The sequence below is a fragment of the Pseudonaja textilis genome, chromosome 2, assembly GCF_049901715.1.
Source record: "Pseudonaja textilis isolate UNSWEBS1 chromosome 2, rPseTex1.2, whole genome shotgun sequence".
Taxonomy (NCBI): Eukaryota; Metazoa; Chordata; class Lepidosauria; order Squamata; family Elapidae; genus Pseudonaja; species Pseudonaja textilis.
Window position 1 is genome coordinate 169,680 of NC_141991.1, and position 16,228 is coordinate 185,907.

General features: G+C 50.9%; 1 protein-coding gene across 1 annotated transcript; it reads right to left on the reverse strand.

The window, feature by feature from the left end:
• Window positions 1–538: 538 nt before the first annotated feature.
• LOC113454135 (class II histocompatibility antigen, M alpha chain) lies at window positions 539–8,949 on the reverse strand. The gene is made up of 5 exons (XM_087923248.1): window positions 8,786–8,949; window positions 5,263–5,529; window positions 2,292–2,564; window positions 2,053–2,181; window positions 539–1,818 (listed from the first exon to the last, which is right to left on the reverse strand). Exons 1-5 carry the CDS (start codon window positions 8,859–8,861, stop codon window positions 1,814–1,816), a joined length of 750 nt encoding a protein of 249 aa, XP_087779374.1. The 5' UTR covers window positions 8,862–8,949; the 3' UTR covers window positions 539–1,813.
• Between the last annotated feature and the right edge of the window lie 7,279 nt (window positions 8,950–16,228).

The window sequence follows — 16,228 nt, forward strand, 5'->3', positions numbered from 1 at the left end:
AAAACGGGGTGGGGGGGATTTTCCTGCAGACTTTTGGGGGGGAGGTTCCCCAGGGTCTTTTGGTCCGCGGGATTTAAAATGAGGAGCTTGGTGATCCTTGAGGTCCAAAAGGTTGGTGACCCCCTGGACTAGATGACCTCTGAGGTCCCTATGCTAGGCTGGCTGGAGAATTCTGGGAGTTGAAGTCCACAAGTCTTCATGTTGCCAAGTTTGGGGACCCCTGTTTGAACTACTAACACCCACCCACCCCCACGGCATCTGAGGGTGGGGGGGTCTCCCCTTTTACACCCCCCCTCCAAACCCAACTGGGCAGAAGGTTTGTCCTTCATTCTATCACTGGTGGGAGCAGAGAGGAACGTCTTAAGTTGGGAAAGGGGTGGTTGAAAGGATAAATGATTGGATGAGATGAATATTAATAATAGATTATTATGTTTTATAGAGTATAAGCAACAGATAACCTATAGCAGGGGTTCCCAACCTGGGGGTGCTCGAGACGATATTCCAGGGGGTGCGAGAAAAATCCAGGGAGATAATAGGATATTGGCGATATGTTGGCATTTTTATTTATTATTTATTTCAGGGGGTGCGAGGTTCGAGTGAAATTTCTTTCGGGGCGCGGGGCGAAAAGTTTGGGAACCACCGACCGATAGGATATAGGAAATAATGGCCGCACACGAATCGTGAACTATTTCATTCCCTATCAAATATATTGCAGGAAAACTGAATTCGTTTTATCATAGAAACTGTGGTGATGTTCGCTCGCGTGACTTTTTTGGTCTTTCGGTCTTGTGTATTTGAACTTTTTGTACTTAAAGAATTTTTTTTAAAAAAGGATAACGTACATACGTGCGATATCGACCCCCCCCAATCACGTCCAACTGACTTCGCCGCGTTCAATATTTGGTTTGAAGAAAACGTTTAAAAGCAACTTTTTAATAGCTGAGCCAACTGAAAAGAGCTCTCTGCGTTTAAGCCATTTGGGAAACAAGTGTTTTTGCAGCCTCGTCCTTGTTTCCTTCCGGTGGGTTTCCGTAGTAGAGGCAGAATTGCAGGTTTTACCCCAAGGATTTTCTATTCTGACTGTTCTCGGCAAGGATGATTATTATTTTTCTTCTCTTCCCTCCCACACCGCTCGGCCCACTCGTGGTTTCACTTCTTCCTGGCCGTCCCGGGAGGAGGACAAAGTTATTGCGCAACTACCAGTTTATGGGTTATTCCAAGATGGGGAGGGGGCAGCAGGTTGACTTCGATGGGATTTCCTCCCAACGAAGCGGGGGTCGGGGTGTCGGAAGCCATTTCAGCCCCTCCACACACCCCAAAGCACACCTGGGGCCCGTTTTCATTCACCCAGCTTTGATTGGAAGCTTTTTGCGCGGTTTTTTTTTTTGCTGCAGGTTCAAACAAGCCAATTTAAAAAACGCCTCTTGGGGGGGGTTGTAGTTCCCTGGGGGGGGGGGTGGGGAATCAATTTAAGAGGGTAAGCTCCCACCCTGGGGTCAATGAGGCCCAAAAGGCAGGGAAGGGAAGGTGGGAAGGGGGGGTGGAAGCGTCGTGGCAAAAACGGAGGTTCAACCTGCCGTTCTGCCTCTGTCCTTTGGGGTGATCCGGGTGGGACCCCTCTCCGGACCTCCAGAGCCCCCTCCCAGGGAGAGATTTGGTCCTGCTGCTGGTTGGGGTTGAGGGACAGAGAAGGAAGCACCTCTCTGGCTTTTGGGGAGGGGGAAAACTCTGACATCCGGGGAGGGGGGTCGACTTCCCAGCTTCTGTCATGCCGATCCATGGATGCGGGGAGGGGAAGGAGGGTATCCTTGCTTCAGTCTACGAAGGAAGAGAAAGAAGAGCAAATTCAACTGCCAAAAGCGGGGGTCCTTCCTGCCCTGCCCCCCCTCCCCCAAGCAGAAGGACTCTGTTCCCCCCCCCCCACAAACCTGCCCCTCAGCATGGAGAAGCTCTGCCAGCGAGCCAAGCCGCAGGGGAGGCTGCAGCGGAAGGGAAGGCAGGCCGAGGTCCCGCCGCCCCGCCAATGTTGCTCTCCCCGCCCCCTCCGCCTACCTGCGCTCCGGGCCCTGCAGGAGAGGACCAGCAGGACGACGCCCACGATGGTGAAGACCCCTCCCACCGCCACCGCAAGGCCGCAGAGGATGTTCTCCAGGAGCTTAGAGGCCACGGGGTCCCTGGGGACTGTAGGAGAAGAAGAAGGGAGGGGTCAGGGGGGGGAGGAGGGTCTCTCGTGGCCGCCCGGGAGGGGAGGCAGGTGTGTATGGGGTTTGTGTGTGTGTGGTGTGTCTCACCCCAGTAGGCTAGGCTGTCGGTCTTGCCCTTGACGGTGCAGCTGTAGATGTCTCCTGCCTGGGGGGTCACCTCCACGTAGGAGAAGACCTGGAAATCCAGCTCTTCGACGGGGAAGACCGGGGTGGAGGAGACACCCCGGGTGAGGGGCTGGCCGTGGAAGGCCCACTCGATCCTGGCCACGGGAGGGAAGATGTTCCTCGCCGAGCAGACCAGGACATTGGGCTGGCCCAGGACCAGCGGACGGAGGGTGAAGACTTCCACTTGGGGGATCCCTGCGGCGGGGAGACGGACGAGTCAGTTCCCGGGACTCCGGGCTCAGCTCAAACCCGGGTCAGGAAGAGCGGGAGAGACCCCACCACCCGCCCCGCCCGGGCTTTGAAAGCACAACACTTTGCCTGCTTGAGCAGGGAGGGGTGGACTAGAAGATCTCTTTAAGGTCCCTTCCAACTCTGTTGTTCGTTTTTTAAAAAAATTATTATTTTTATTAAAGAATTCTCCTCATTGTATAACACCATTTTCGTTCTTTGCAACTGTTCGGTATCGGTATACATATGTTTTACATACATTTTTATTGTACAATCATACATACATATACGTTCTGTCTCACCTTTCTTCTTTCTTCAAAAGACGAAAGAGTACAAACTCACACAAACACACAAGCAGACAAGCTGCCTCGGACTTCACAGAGTTAATTCTTTGGAACTGATAACGTCCTTGGCATGCCAACACGCTCTGCCTGCCAAGTCCGAACTGATAACAAGTAAAAAGCTACTCCCAGAAAACCACAAGGCAGACCATAAAATCACTCCCAAAGAAAACCTGAAGTAAGATTAAACTTTGCCCCCTACAAAGTTCCAGCCGACAACACACCCACTTTTATCCGCTGTGGGGTGTGGCTCAAACACTCAGCTCATTCTCTGACCCTCCCACGCCTCCTACGCTGCAACTCACGTTTCTCCCTACGACGCTGCTTAGTTAAGGTATCCTGGGAAATGTAGTCCACGTCACGTGGTCACATCTGTAATCCTGATTGGTCACTAAATTGACCCCTATTGGGTTGGGGGAGACTCCCTCACTCTTGCCTGAAGCCACGATACCATGCAGTCGCTTCAATCATCGTGAGGTTGAGACCTTTTTTTAATCTTTCTGCACTACAAGGATTGGACGTTAAGAAGAACTTTGTCATAAATGTGACTTGACAGGATACCTGATGAACCAATAAAAAACAGACTTTGGGTGGACGCTTTGTGGAGTTGATCTGTCTCCTTCATGCCAGCCAATTAATATTAATATTAATATTAATATGCAGAACAGTAGACTATATCTTTATATCTACTATTTATCCAATTGTATCATGCGTTCCCAATCAATTGATATTCAGTTTATCTTTTATTTCCATTGTCCACCTATCCATCTCGGCACACTGTCATACCTTCTTTATCACGCGTTCCTCAGACTCAGTATAGTACCAGTATTAGTAGTATTTTTAGTATTTAGTATTAGTAATATTTTTAGTATTATAGTATTTTTCCAGGTTTGTACATAGACCATTCTAGCTGCTGTTATTAAATTTAGCATTAGATATTGTGTTTTTGTCCTATTTTCCTGTCATTATGCCTAATAAGAATATCTCCAGTGTTAACTCTATTTGTTGTTTAGTTATTTCCGCAATCCACCCGCTTATCCTCATCCAATATATATATTTTGGGGGGGGGGTCACTGGACAAAATAACTCTTGTTCTATTCACACTTCCTCCCACTTGTACCCAGGGGCCTCAGGATATCTAGCAGGTCCTCTCCCCCAAGTCTTGCCCCACTCAAGGGGGTCAAAGGGTCTCAGTCAGTGGGCTTTCCTCCCCAGAGAGATTTGACCGCCATCAGTTTCCTTTTAATGGCCGTTGATTGCATCGTAATTGGCCGGGACGATGAACGACACCTTGCAGGCTGCCCAGTTGACTGTAAAATGATCTTTGGCGGTGCCGAGTTGTGGACAAACAAAAGGAACACAATAATGGAAGAAGCCGTAAACCTCTTCAAAGCCACTTTTTAAGACTGGTGGACTTCAACTCCCAGAATTCCCGAGCTAACATGACTGGAGGAGGAATTCTGGGAGTTGAAGTCCACCAGTCTTAAAAAGCGGCCAAGGTTAATTATGGAAAGCTTATAATTCTTCCCATAGAAGTAGGATATTTAATTGAAAAGTAATGTTAAAGAAGTTAAGATTTTAATGAATATTAATATTAATGATAGAATTGACTTGGAATGGAATGGGTTGTTTTAATTACATAGATTTATAATTTTTTTTCTTTTTTTTAAGAATATAGTGTGTATTTTAAGAATGTACCAAGCAGAATCCAAATGGAAGTTATGTATTATATTGAATGTTATAACTTTAGGGTATATATTGAAGCCTAAATAAGAGTTAAATGGACAAACTTAAAAGATATAAAGGCTTCATACTCCAATCAGTTAACTACAGGAGAAACTTCGTTTAACGAGAAAAGATAATAGATAATTGAAACAGGGCAGACCCAAAAAATATAAATATAATGATTTGAATCGAGATGAGATAATTAAAATAAAATCGAGAAAATTAAAAGAAGGGAGAAGCTATGCAGAAAATGTAAAACAGGAATAAGATATGGAATAGAACATAAAAATGAGCATGAAATTGAATTTGTGTCTCTACGAAGAAACGTAACCCGGGATTACGCTACTTTCAAAAAAGATGTTTCATTTGTGTTTTTTTTGTGTGAAAACTCAAATAAAATTTACAAAAAAAAAAAAAAGTGGTCAAGGTTGGCTACTAATTCACCCCTGGAACTTTTTTGGACAGCTGGCTGGGCGATGGACTGGGCCGAGAAGAAGATCTAACACATTTTAACAGATTAACAGAGTTGGAAGGGGCCTTGTTAGGTCATCTAGTCCAACCCCTTCTCCCACCCACCCCTCCCCCCCCCAGCGCCTCACCTCTGGCCTCGGGGAACTGGGCTACAATGTACGTGTCTGAAAAGTCGGTGAGGACGGGCAGCACCGCGTCGCAGATTTTCTTCTGGGCCTCGATCTGCGCTTCGGAGAGCTGCGTCTCTGGCGGGAAGTCGGGCCGGCGGGAGCGCCAGCGGGCGCCCGGGAAGTCGTACCAGAAGAGCAGGTCGTTGTCCAGCGTCTGAGCCAGGCCGTAAAGCGGGGCGTCCTCTTGGCAAAAGAACACCTGGGAGAAGAGGTGGGCGGGCTGCTCTGGAGGGGAGGAGAGGGGAATAAAGAGGGGGAGGAGAAGGAGGCGGGAGGAGAGACCCCCACCCCCCCCGGCAGTCTGGACCCCCGAGGCAGCGTGCGGAGCGTCGTGCAGTTCCGCCAAAGGGCTCACGGGAAGCAGCCCCCACCACCCCAGTGACCAGGTCATGCGAGACCCCGCCAGATCTCTGTGAGTCTTTAACTGCAGGGGTCTTTCAACTTGACCGTTTTAAGACCTGGGGACTTCAACTCCCAGAATTCCTCTTCCGGTCACGTTAGCTCGGGAATTCTGGGAGTTGAAGTCCACAAGCCTTATAGTGGTAAAGTTGGAAGATCCTTGCTTAAGAATAAAATAACGGAAGAAGTTGTAAGTAAATCAGGAGTATCCACACTTGGCCACTTTAAGACCTGGGGACTTCAGCTCCCAGAATTCCTCTTCCGGTCACGTTAGCTCGGGAATTCTGGGAGTCGAAGTCCACAGGTCTTAAAACGGTCGAGTTGGAAGATCCTTGCTTAAGAATAAAATAATGGAAGAAGTTGTAAGTAAATCAGGAGTATCCACACTTGGCCACTTTAAAACCTGGGGACTTCAGCTCCCAGAATTCCTCTTCCGGTCACGTTAGCTCGGGAATTCTGGGAGTCGAAGTCCACAAGCCTTATAGCGGTAAAGTTGGAAGATCCTTGCTTAAGAATAAAATAATGGAAGAAGTCGTAAGTAAATCAGGAGTATCCACACTTTAAGACCTGTGGACTTCAACTCCCAGAATTCCTCCTCCGGTCACGTTAGCTGGAATTCTGGGAGTTGAAATCCTACAGCTAATCGAGTTGGAAGATCCTTGTTAAGAATAAAATAATGGAAGAAGTCGTAAGTAAATCAGGAGTATCCACACTTTAAGACCTGTGGACTTCAACTCCCAGAATTCCTCCTCCGGTCACGTTAGAATTCTGGGAGTTGAAATCCAAGCCTATAAGCGTAAGTTGGAAGATCCTTGCTTAAGAATAAAATAATGGAAGAAGTCGTAAGTAAATCAGGAGTATCCACTTGGCCACTTTAAGACCTGTGGATTTCAACTCCCAGAATTCCTCCTCCGGTCACGTTAGCTCGGAATTCTGGGAGTTGAAGTCACAAGCTAAAGCAGTCAAGTTGGAAGATCTTTGTAGAATAAAATAAGGGAAGAAGTCGTAAGTTAATCAGGAGTATCCACACTTTAAGACCTGTGGACTTCAACTCCCAGAATTCCTCCTCCGGTCACGTTAGCTGAATTCTGGGAGTTGATCCCAATCTAAACAGTCGAGTTGGAAGATCCTTGCTTAAGAATAAAATAATGGAAGAAGTCGTAAAGTAAATCAGGAGTATCCACACTTTAAGACCTGTGGACTTCAACTCCCAGAATTCCTCCTCCGGTCACGTTACGGGAATTCTGGGAGTTGAAGTCCCAGTAAAGTTGGAAGATCCTTGCTTAAGAATAAAATAATGGAAGAAGTCGTAAGTAAATCAGAGTATCACATTGGCCACTTTAGACCTGTGGATTTCAACTCCCAGAATTCCTCTCCGGTCACGTTAGCTCGGGAATTCTGGGAGTTGAAGTCCACAAGCCTTAAAGCAGTCAAGTTGGAAGATCTTTGCTTAAGAATAAAATAAGGGAAGAAGTCGTAAGTTAATCAGGAGTATCCACACTTTAAGACCTGTGGACTTCAACTCCCAGAATTCCTCCTCCGGTCACGTTAGCTCGGGAATTCTGGGAGTTGAAGTCCCAAGCCTTAAAGCGGTCAAGTTGGAAGATCCTTGCTTGAGAATAAAATAATGGAAGAAACCCCTCCTTTCCTTCCTTCGCTCTTTTCCTCCCTCCCCTTTCCTTCCTCATTCCCTCCCTCCATTTCCTTCCTTCCCTCATTTCCTCTCCCTCCTCCTTTCCTTCCTTCCCTCATTCCTCTCCCTCCCCCTTTCCTTTCCTCTCCCTCCCCTTTCCTTTCCCCTCCCTCTCCCCTTTCCTTCCTTCGCTCTTTTCCCCTCCCTCCCCAACCCCGGTAGCTTGGGGGCGAGGAGAGGGAAAAGGGGTCGTGTGAATGCAGCCGGAGCGCCTTGCAAACGTTGCCCGGGTGCCAGAGCGACCCTCCAAACGCCGCTTTCAGACGGGACCGTTCTTGCAAGCCAGCCCGAGGCTGGAGGAAGCGGAACCCGCTTGGCTTCCTTTGCAGACGCGTCCTCACGACCCCCAAACCAGGTAAGACCTCCCCGGGGGCTGATCTTTGCTGTGACGAGCCCCCTGGCCAGGTTTACCTGGTTCGTCTGCCAGGAAACCAAGCCGAGAGGCTCCTAATGTCAAACGTTCCCCCTTTTTATTTTAACTTCTCCCTTTTCTGAAAACGAAAGTGAAACCTTGGCCCGTTCAGCAGACACGCAAAGCGGGTGTGGGAAGCAGAAATCGGAGACCAGCCGCTTCTCCACCCCTCCCCGGTTTTAGCCGTCCGGGGCGCCACCCGCGGGAGCCAAGGCGAGGCTGCGGGCCGGGAAGAATGGCCCCGCCCGAAGAGCCGTCCCGACCGCTTCCCCTTTCCGGTTGCGGGGAGACCGTTCGCACAACCAGGAAAAGCGCCGGGGGGGCGGGGGCGGGCGAAGAGGTCCCGGGAGTTTTTGCCCGCCGAAGGAACGGGCGGAGGGACGGGGAGGAAGGAACCCGGGAAATCGGGGCCCCCTTCAGGTAACCCGGGTCAAGCGGGCGCGCGCGTGTGAATGCGGGGTCGGCGGGACGGGGGGAGGAAGGAACCCGGGAAATCGGGGCCCCCTTCGGTAACCCGAATCAAGCGGGCGCGCGCGTGTGAACGCGGGGTCGGCGGGACGCATGGAGGAAGGAAGCCGGAAATCGGCCCCCTTCGGGTAACCGGGGTCAAGCGAGCGCGCGTGTGAACGCGGGTCGGCGGGACGAAGGAACCCGGGAAATCGGCCCCCTTCGGGTAATCCGGGTCAAGCTGGCGCGCGCGTGTGAACGCGGGTCGGCGGGACGAAGGCACCCGGAAAATCAACCCCCCTTCGGGTAACCCGGTCAAGCGGGCGCGCGTCTGAACGCGGGGTCGGCGGGAAGGGTGGAGGAAGGAACCTGGGAAATCGGCCCCCTTCGGGTAACCCGGGTCAATCGGGCGCGCGCGTGTGAACGCGGGGTCGGCGGGACGGGGGGAAAGGAAGGAACGCGGAAATCGCCCCCCTTCGGGTAACCCGGGTCAAGCGCGCGCGTGTGAACTCCTGCTCTGGTAGATTTACCTCCAGCTGCGGCCATGGCCGCCCAGATCCAAGCCAAGGCCGGCAGCGCCCGCCGGCGGAGTCCGACACCCGTCATGGTCTCTCCGGTCCCTTCGCTCAGCGACCTTCTGCGGGGCCCGAGGAAGAAGCCCGACGACGCACCTCGCCCACCGGAGCCGCCTCTTGGGGCCGGCCGGCCAATCCGCTTCTTTTGCGCGCTCGCGTCATCTGTTGCCAAGGGGAAGCCCTCCAGTTTCGGCTCCCAAGTGGAGATGGCCGCGCTGGGCAACCCGGGCAGCAGGTGGGGGAGGAGGAGGAGGAGGGAGGGGGGCGCCGAGGGGATCGAGACCAGAGCGAACCCCCACTCCCGTTTTCTTTCTTTTTTAAATTTTTTTTTTTTTTTAAAAAAAAACACATTTTATGAAACAAAACAATTCAAAATATTGAGCACGGTGTTGTGTTGGTGTGTGTTTTCTGGTAAATGGCGTGTCCTAGTGTGCCATCTGGTTTTTTGTGTGTGTGTGTAGATTAGTACATCTAAGAATGGTAGTTGTTTGTTTCTGTTTCCATGGTGAACTTGATTTTGGGATGTGTGCTGTTTAGGTACAAGCAAATTGAAGGAGCCCCTGTGGGATCACCACTGTCACCCGTCATTGCAATCCTGTTCATGGAAGAATTCGAATCCAGAGCCCTGGCTAAGGCCACCCACAAACCCAAACTATGGTTAAGATACATTGATGACACATTCATGATTTGGCCCCATGGAAAAGAAAACCTAAACAATTTCATATCCTATCCTATGTTATATATTCTATTCTATATTCTGTTCTATTCTGAATCCTATTCTAGCCTATTCTTACTCCATATCCTATCCTATCCTATATTCTATTCGATTAGATTCTGAATCCTATTCTATCCTATTCTTATTCCATAATCTATCCTATCCTATGTTATATATTCTATTCCATATTCTATTCTATTCTATTCTGAACCCTATTCTATCCTATTCTTATTCCATATCCTATCCTATCCCATGTTATATATTCTATTCTATTCTGAATCCTATTCTAATTCCATAATCTATCCTATCCTGTTATACATTCTATTCTATATTCTAGCCTATTCTATTCTGAATCATATTCTATCCTATTCTGTTCTTATTCCATATTCTATCCTATTCTATGTTATATATTCTATATTCTATTCTATTCTGAATCCTATTCTAGCCTATTCTTACTCCATATTCTATCCTATCCTATATATTCTATTCTATATTCTATTCTATTCGATTCAGAATCCTATTCTATCCTAGTCTTATTCCATAATCTATCCTATCCTATGTTATATATTCTATTCCATATTCTATTCTATATTCTATTCTATTCTGAACCTTATTCTATCCTTATTCCATATCCTATCCTATCCTATGTTATATATTCTATTCTATGTTCTACTCTATTCTGAATCCTATTCTAGCCTATTCTTACTCCATATCCTATCCTAGCCTATATCTTCTATTCTATATTCTATTCTATTCAATTCTGAATCCTATTCTATCCTATTCTTATTCCATAATCTATCCTATCCTGTTATACATTCTATTCTATATTCTAGCCTATTCTATTCTGAATCCTATTCTAGCCTATTCTGTTCTTATTCCATATTCTATCCTATCCTATGTTATATATTATATTCTATATTCTATTCTGAATCCTATTCTAGCTTATTCTATTCTTATTCCATATCCTATCCTATATATTCTATTCTATTCTATTCTATTCTATTCTATTCTATTCTATTCTATTCTATTCTTATTCTATTCTGAATCCTATTCGAGCCTATTCTATTCTTATTCCATATTCTATCCTATCCTATTCAATATTATACACTAGTAGGTAGTGCAGCTCATCCAGGGTGGCACATCAATGTGAGCTGTGGCAAGAAGGTTTGCTGTGTCTGTCAGTGTAGTGTCCAGAGCATGGAGGTGCTACCAGGAGACAGGCCAGAACATCAGGAGACGTGGAGGAGGCCGTAGGAGGGCAACAACCCAGCATCAGGACCGCTACCTCCGCCTTTGTGCAAGGAGGGGCAGGAGGAGCCCTGCCAGAGCCCTGCAAAATGACCTCCAGAGGGCCACAAATGTGCATGTGGCTGCTCAAACGGTCAGAAAGAGACTCCATGAGGGTGGTATGAGGGCCCGACGTCCACAGGTGGGGGTTGTGCTTACAGCCCAACACAGTGCAGGACGTTTGGCATTTGCCAGAGAACACCAAGATTGGCAAATTCGCCACTGGCGCCCTGTGCTCTTCACAGACGAAAGCAGGTTCACGCTGAGCACGTGACAGACGTGATGGGGTCTGGAGACGCCGTGGAGAACGTTCTGCTGCCTGCAACATCCTCCAGCATGACTGGTTTGGCAGTGGGTCAGTAATGGTGTGGGGTGGCATTTCTTTAGGGGGCCGCGCAGCCCTCCATGTGCCCGCTAGAGGTAGCCTGACTGCCATTAGGTACCGAGATGAGATCCTCAGACCCCTTGTGAGACCACATGCTGGTGCGGTTGGCCCTGGGTTCCTCCTAATGCAAGACAGTGCTAGACCTCATGTGGCTGGAGTTTGTCAGCAGTTCCTGCAAGACGAAGGCATTGATGCTATGGACTGGCCCGCCCATTTCCCAGACCTGGATCCAATTGGACACATCTGGGACATCATGTCTCACTCCATCCACCAACACCACCTTGCACCACAGACTGTCCAGGAGTTGGGGGATGCTTTAGTCCAGGTGTGGGAGGAGATCCCTCAGGAGACCATCCGCCACCTCATCAGGAGCATGTCCAGGCGTTGTAGGGAGGTCATACAGGCACATGGAGGCCATACACACGACTGAGCCTCATTTTGACTTGTTTTAAGGACATGACATCAAAGCTGGATCAGCCTGAAGTGTTTTTAATAACTCTGGCAAGGAAGGTCGTGGAATGGGAGGGGCAAGACTCACTTAACGACTGCTGTGGGTGACCAAAGGAGACAGGAAGGTTGGTCTCTCTCTCTCTCTCTCCTTCTTGGGTCCAGCATCCAACCCTCAGATCCAATGCCACTGAAACGCAAGGATCTATTCAGAACCACAGAATACAGGTGGCCCTCGACTTACGACCACAACCGAGCCCTGTAACGTCTGTTGCTAAGTCAGACCGTTGCGAAGTTGAGTCTCGCCTTTCCGGCCACCGTTGCTAAGCGAATCGGTACGGATGTCACGTTAGGACAACTTTTAAGTTTTGAGTGTAACTCCAAATCCAGACCTCCATGGGTCGCTCAGTTTGAGTTCCATCGATAATTTTTGCGCGGTTTTGTTGTCAACTATGTAACGAACGAAGTATTTCATATGAATATTTCATTCATTCGGATCTAGGATGTCTTCTTTTTGTGCTTTTTTTGAGCAGTGTATATTCTATCCTATATTCTATATTCTATCTATTCTATGCCATTTCTCTCCTCCCGTCTCTTGTATTCATTTTCTGTCCTGTTCTATTCTACGGAGCCTCCCTGAAGAGGTCAAGTTAGCTGCGATCCTTGGCTGGATCAAGTGGCCGTCCTAAAATCAGGGGCCCGAGGAAGCAGGACCCTGGGGCGCTCCTCAAGGACCCTGGGCGGGGTTGCCGCTTGTGAGGGGGTGCGGGAGGAGGAGGAGGTGGCGGCGGGACCCTCGGGCTGGGCAGCTGCCCCGCTGCTGTATCCATGGGGGGGTGGAGAAGAGGGAGAAGTTCATTTTCAGGGCAGCGGCTGCCCCCCTTTCCTTCTGGGTCCAGCCCTTTTTTTGGGGGGAAGAGTCGGTGGTCTCGGCTTTGGACGCGCCCACAGTTTCTGGCTTTCTCCGCCTGGAGTCCAGCCCAGTTCGGAGGTCCCGACGGAGCTGCAGGTCTCGCCGCCGAAGAGCCCCAGGAGGGGGGCAGAAGATCCCGGCCACCCCGCCGCCGCCTTTCTTCCGGGTTACCCAGACCGGGAAGAGTTTAGCCAAGCGGGGCGTTATTTCCACGATGCGTTATTAATACTATCATCCTCATCATCATCGCTGTGGGCAGTTCCATGGGTAAGTGCCGGGCTGGGGCGGGTGGGAAGCCGCGTTCTCTTCAGCCCCAAGGAGCGGGAGCCCGATGAGACGGGCAATGGCCGTGGGAAAGTACTACATAACCCATACCTTGCATCGTGCGGGGGGCCTGTAAGGAGGCAGGGCTGAATGGCCTGGGCAGATCAAAGCCCGGGTGAAAGTGGGGGAGGCTTTCATTTTGGAGAGAAAAGAATAAAAAAGGACTCCGTCCTCTGTGTGTGTGTGTGTGTGTGTGTGTGTGTGTGTGTGTGTGTGTGCGCACGCACGCATCAATGGGGACTAACGGAAAGGGGGAGGGGGCAACAGGCAGGTGGAAGGGGACTCTTTCGGTTGGGGTCCCCACTTTTGGGGGCACGGTATCTCAGGCCCACCGATACTGAATCGGGGTGTTTGTATTTTGGGGTGCTGAAGGGTTCCCGCCTCCACTCGGGGTCCGGCTTGGTTAAGGACGGACAGTTGTCAGATGGGGGGTGGTGGAGGCCAAAGCTCCCTTCCTTCCCTAAAGCGGGGGGCGGGGAGTCCCCAAATTTGACCCATTTGAAGACCTGGGGGACTTCAACTCCAGTCTATGCTGGCTGGAGGATTCTGGGAGTCCAGAAGTGTTAAAGCGGCCAAGTTTGGGGACCCCCTTCCTCTGCGGGGAGGGGTCTCTCTGGGGCAGGAAGGTGTCCCTCCAGGGACTCGGAAGGTAAGACTGGAAGGGGCTCCTCGGAGGTCTTCTAGACCGACCCCCTGCTTAAGGCAAGAGACCCTCCTCGGCAGCCTCCAGGCCCTTCCTCCGTGGCCTCCCCGGTGCTCTGCCTCCCCCTAGGGACCCAGGGGATCCCCGCTAAGCCCAGGCGGGTGGCTGTGTTGCAGAGGGAGGAGGGCCTGTGGGTCGGTCTCTTTGGGGAGGGGTTTTTTTTGGGGGGGGGGAAGTCAGGCAGGGAATCAAGAGGCCCCCCTCCCCCGCTTCCCGCAGAGAGGAGAAGCGAGGAAGACAGAAGCCCCGTCGTCAGCAAGGGGGTGGTGGTGGCCGCAGATAGACTCCTCCTGAGCATGGAGGCTCCTTGGTGAACGATCATTGCAAAAGCCGAGGGGGAGGAGGAGGAGGAGGAAGAGGAGGAAGAGGAGGAGGAGGAGCTGAGCAGGACCGGTCCACGGTTTGGTTTTTTCCTTCTTTGAAGGGTTTTCCTACTTCCCAGGACTAGGTTGGAGGGAGGGACGGAGGGAGGGAGGGGGTGGGCTGGCTATGGGGCCGGACTCTTCACTTTGGGTCCCCGCCCCGTGGGCAAGAGCACCAATGAGCCACAAAAGGCGGTGGGGCGGGGCATGAGGGAGGCCACTCCTCAGACTCCTAGAATAACGTAGTTGGAAGGGTCCCGGGAGGTCAGCTAGTCCAACCCCCACCCCCCGCGGTCATGGGAGGCATGGTCTTTGTCCCAGCCCCTCTTGCCCCCACCCACGTCCAGGGGGGAGGGAGGCAGCTTATTTGGAAGTGGGGAGGGCGGGGGGATGGGGCACTCGGGCCCGGGGGTCCCCTCCCACTTCGCTAAGGGGGTGGGCTCAGGCGACAGCTGCCCGAGAGCCCCTCCCTGGGGGTGCGTGTGGGGGGGGGAGTCCCCGGGTCCTGTCCCGCAGCAAGAGGAGGAGGAGATGTCCAATGGACAGAACTACTTCTTCTCCTTCTCCTCCACCTTCTTCTTTTCTTCTTCTTCTTTTCTTCTTCTTCTTCCATCTCCTCTCTTCTTCTTCCTCTTCCTCCACCTTCCTCTTCCTCTTCTTCCTCCTCCTCCACCTTTTTCTTCTCCCTCAACCTCTTCTTCTTCTTCTTCTTCTACCACCTCCTCTCTTCTTCTTCCTCCTCCTCCACCTTCTTCTTCTTCTCCCTCAACCTCTTCTTCCTCTTCCTCTTCCTCCTCCTCCACCTCCTCCTCCACCTTCTTCTTCTTCTCCCTCAACCTCTTCTTCCTCTTCCTCCTCCTCCCTTCTTCTTCTTCTTCCTCAACCTCTTCTTCCTCTTCCTCCTCCACCTCTTCCTCCTCCACCATCTTCTTCCTCTTCCTCCTCAACCTCTTCTCCTCCACCTTCTTCCTCTCTCCTCCTCTTCCTCCTCCACCCTTCTTCTTCTTCTCCCTCAACCTCTTCTTCCTCTTCCTCCTCCACCATCTTCTTCTTCTCCCTCAACCTCTTCTTCCTCTTCCTTCTTCTTCCTCCTCCACCTTCTTCTTCTTCTCCCTCAACCTCTTCTTCCTCTTCCTCTTCCTCCTCCTCCATCTCCTCCTCCACCTTCTTCTTCTTCTCCCTCAACCTCTTCTTCCTCTTCCTCCTCTTCCTCCTCCACCATCTTCTTCTTCTCCCTCAACCTCTTCTTCCTCTTCCTCTTCTTCCTCCTCCACCTTCTTCTTCTTCTCCCTCAACCTCTTCTTCCTCTTCCTCTTCTTCCTCCTCCATCTCCTCCTCCACCTTCTTCTTCTTCTCCCTCAACCTCTTCTTCCTCTTCCCTCCTCTTCCTCCTCCACCATCTTCTTCTTCTTCCCTCACCTTCTTCTTCTCTCAACCTCTTCCTCTTCCTCTTCTTCCTCCTCCATCTCCTCCTCCACCTTCTTCTTCTTCTCCCTCAACCTCTTCTTCCTCTTCCTCCTCCACCATCTTCTTCTTCTCCCTCAACCTCTTCTTCCTCTTCCTCTTCTTCCTCCTCCACCTTCTTCTTCTTCTCCCTCAACCTCTTCTTCCTCTTCCTCTTCTTCCTCCTCCATCTCCTCCTCCACCTTCTTCTTCTCCCTCAACCTCTTCTTCCTCTTCCTCCTCCACCATCTTCTTCTTCTCCCTCAACCTCTTCTTTCTTCCTCTTCCCTCACCTTCTTCCTCCTCCACCTCTTCTTCTTCTTCTCCTCAACCTCTTTCTTCCTCTTCCTCTTCCTCTTCCTCCTCCATCTCCTCCTCCACCTCTTCTTTCTTCTTCTTCTCTCCTCAACCTCTTCTTCCTCTTCTCCTCTTCCTCCTCCTCCTCCATCTTCTTCTTCTCCCCTCAACCTCTTCTTCCTCTTCCTCTTCTTCCTCCTCTTCCTCCTCCACCTTCTTCTTCTTCTCCCTCAACCTCTTCTTCCTTCTTCCTTCTCTTCTTCCTCCTCCATCTCCTCCTCCACCTTCTTCTTCTTCTCCCTCAACCTCTTCTTCCTCTTCTTCTCAGGGAGGGGTGGGGGTGGGTCAGCCTCGCCAAGCAAAACGGGACCCAGGCCTGCTTGCATTGCCAGCAGAGCGGCTTCAGCTGCCTTCCAGGACCCTCGCCTTGGCCGCTGGAAGGACCCCCCCATTCCCCTCAAATACCCCCTCCCCATCAGTCTGGGGGGGCGCTGGGGACCCCCAACCGGAACCCCCAAGCCC

What these genes read in the sequence shown, in the direction of transcription:
- LOC113454135 (XM_087923248.1), bottom strand. Translation starts at nt 8,861, where the DNA reads ATGACGGGTGTCGGACTCCGCCGGCGGGCGCTGCCGGCCTTGGCTTGG. An exon ending in GGCCATGGCCGCAGCTGGAG is followed by an intron (nt 5,530 to 8,785) that starts GTAAATCTACCA and finishes CCTCCCCTCCAG; the next exon opens with AGCAGCCCGCCCACCTCTTC. An exon ending in CGACAGCCTAGCCTACTGGG is followed by an intron (nt 2,182 to 2,291) that starts GTGAGACACACC and finishes CTTCTCCTACAG; the next exon opens with TCCCCAGGGACCCCGTGGCC.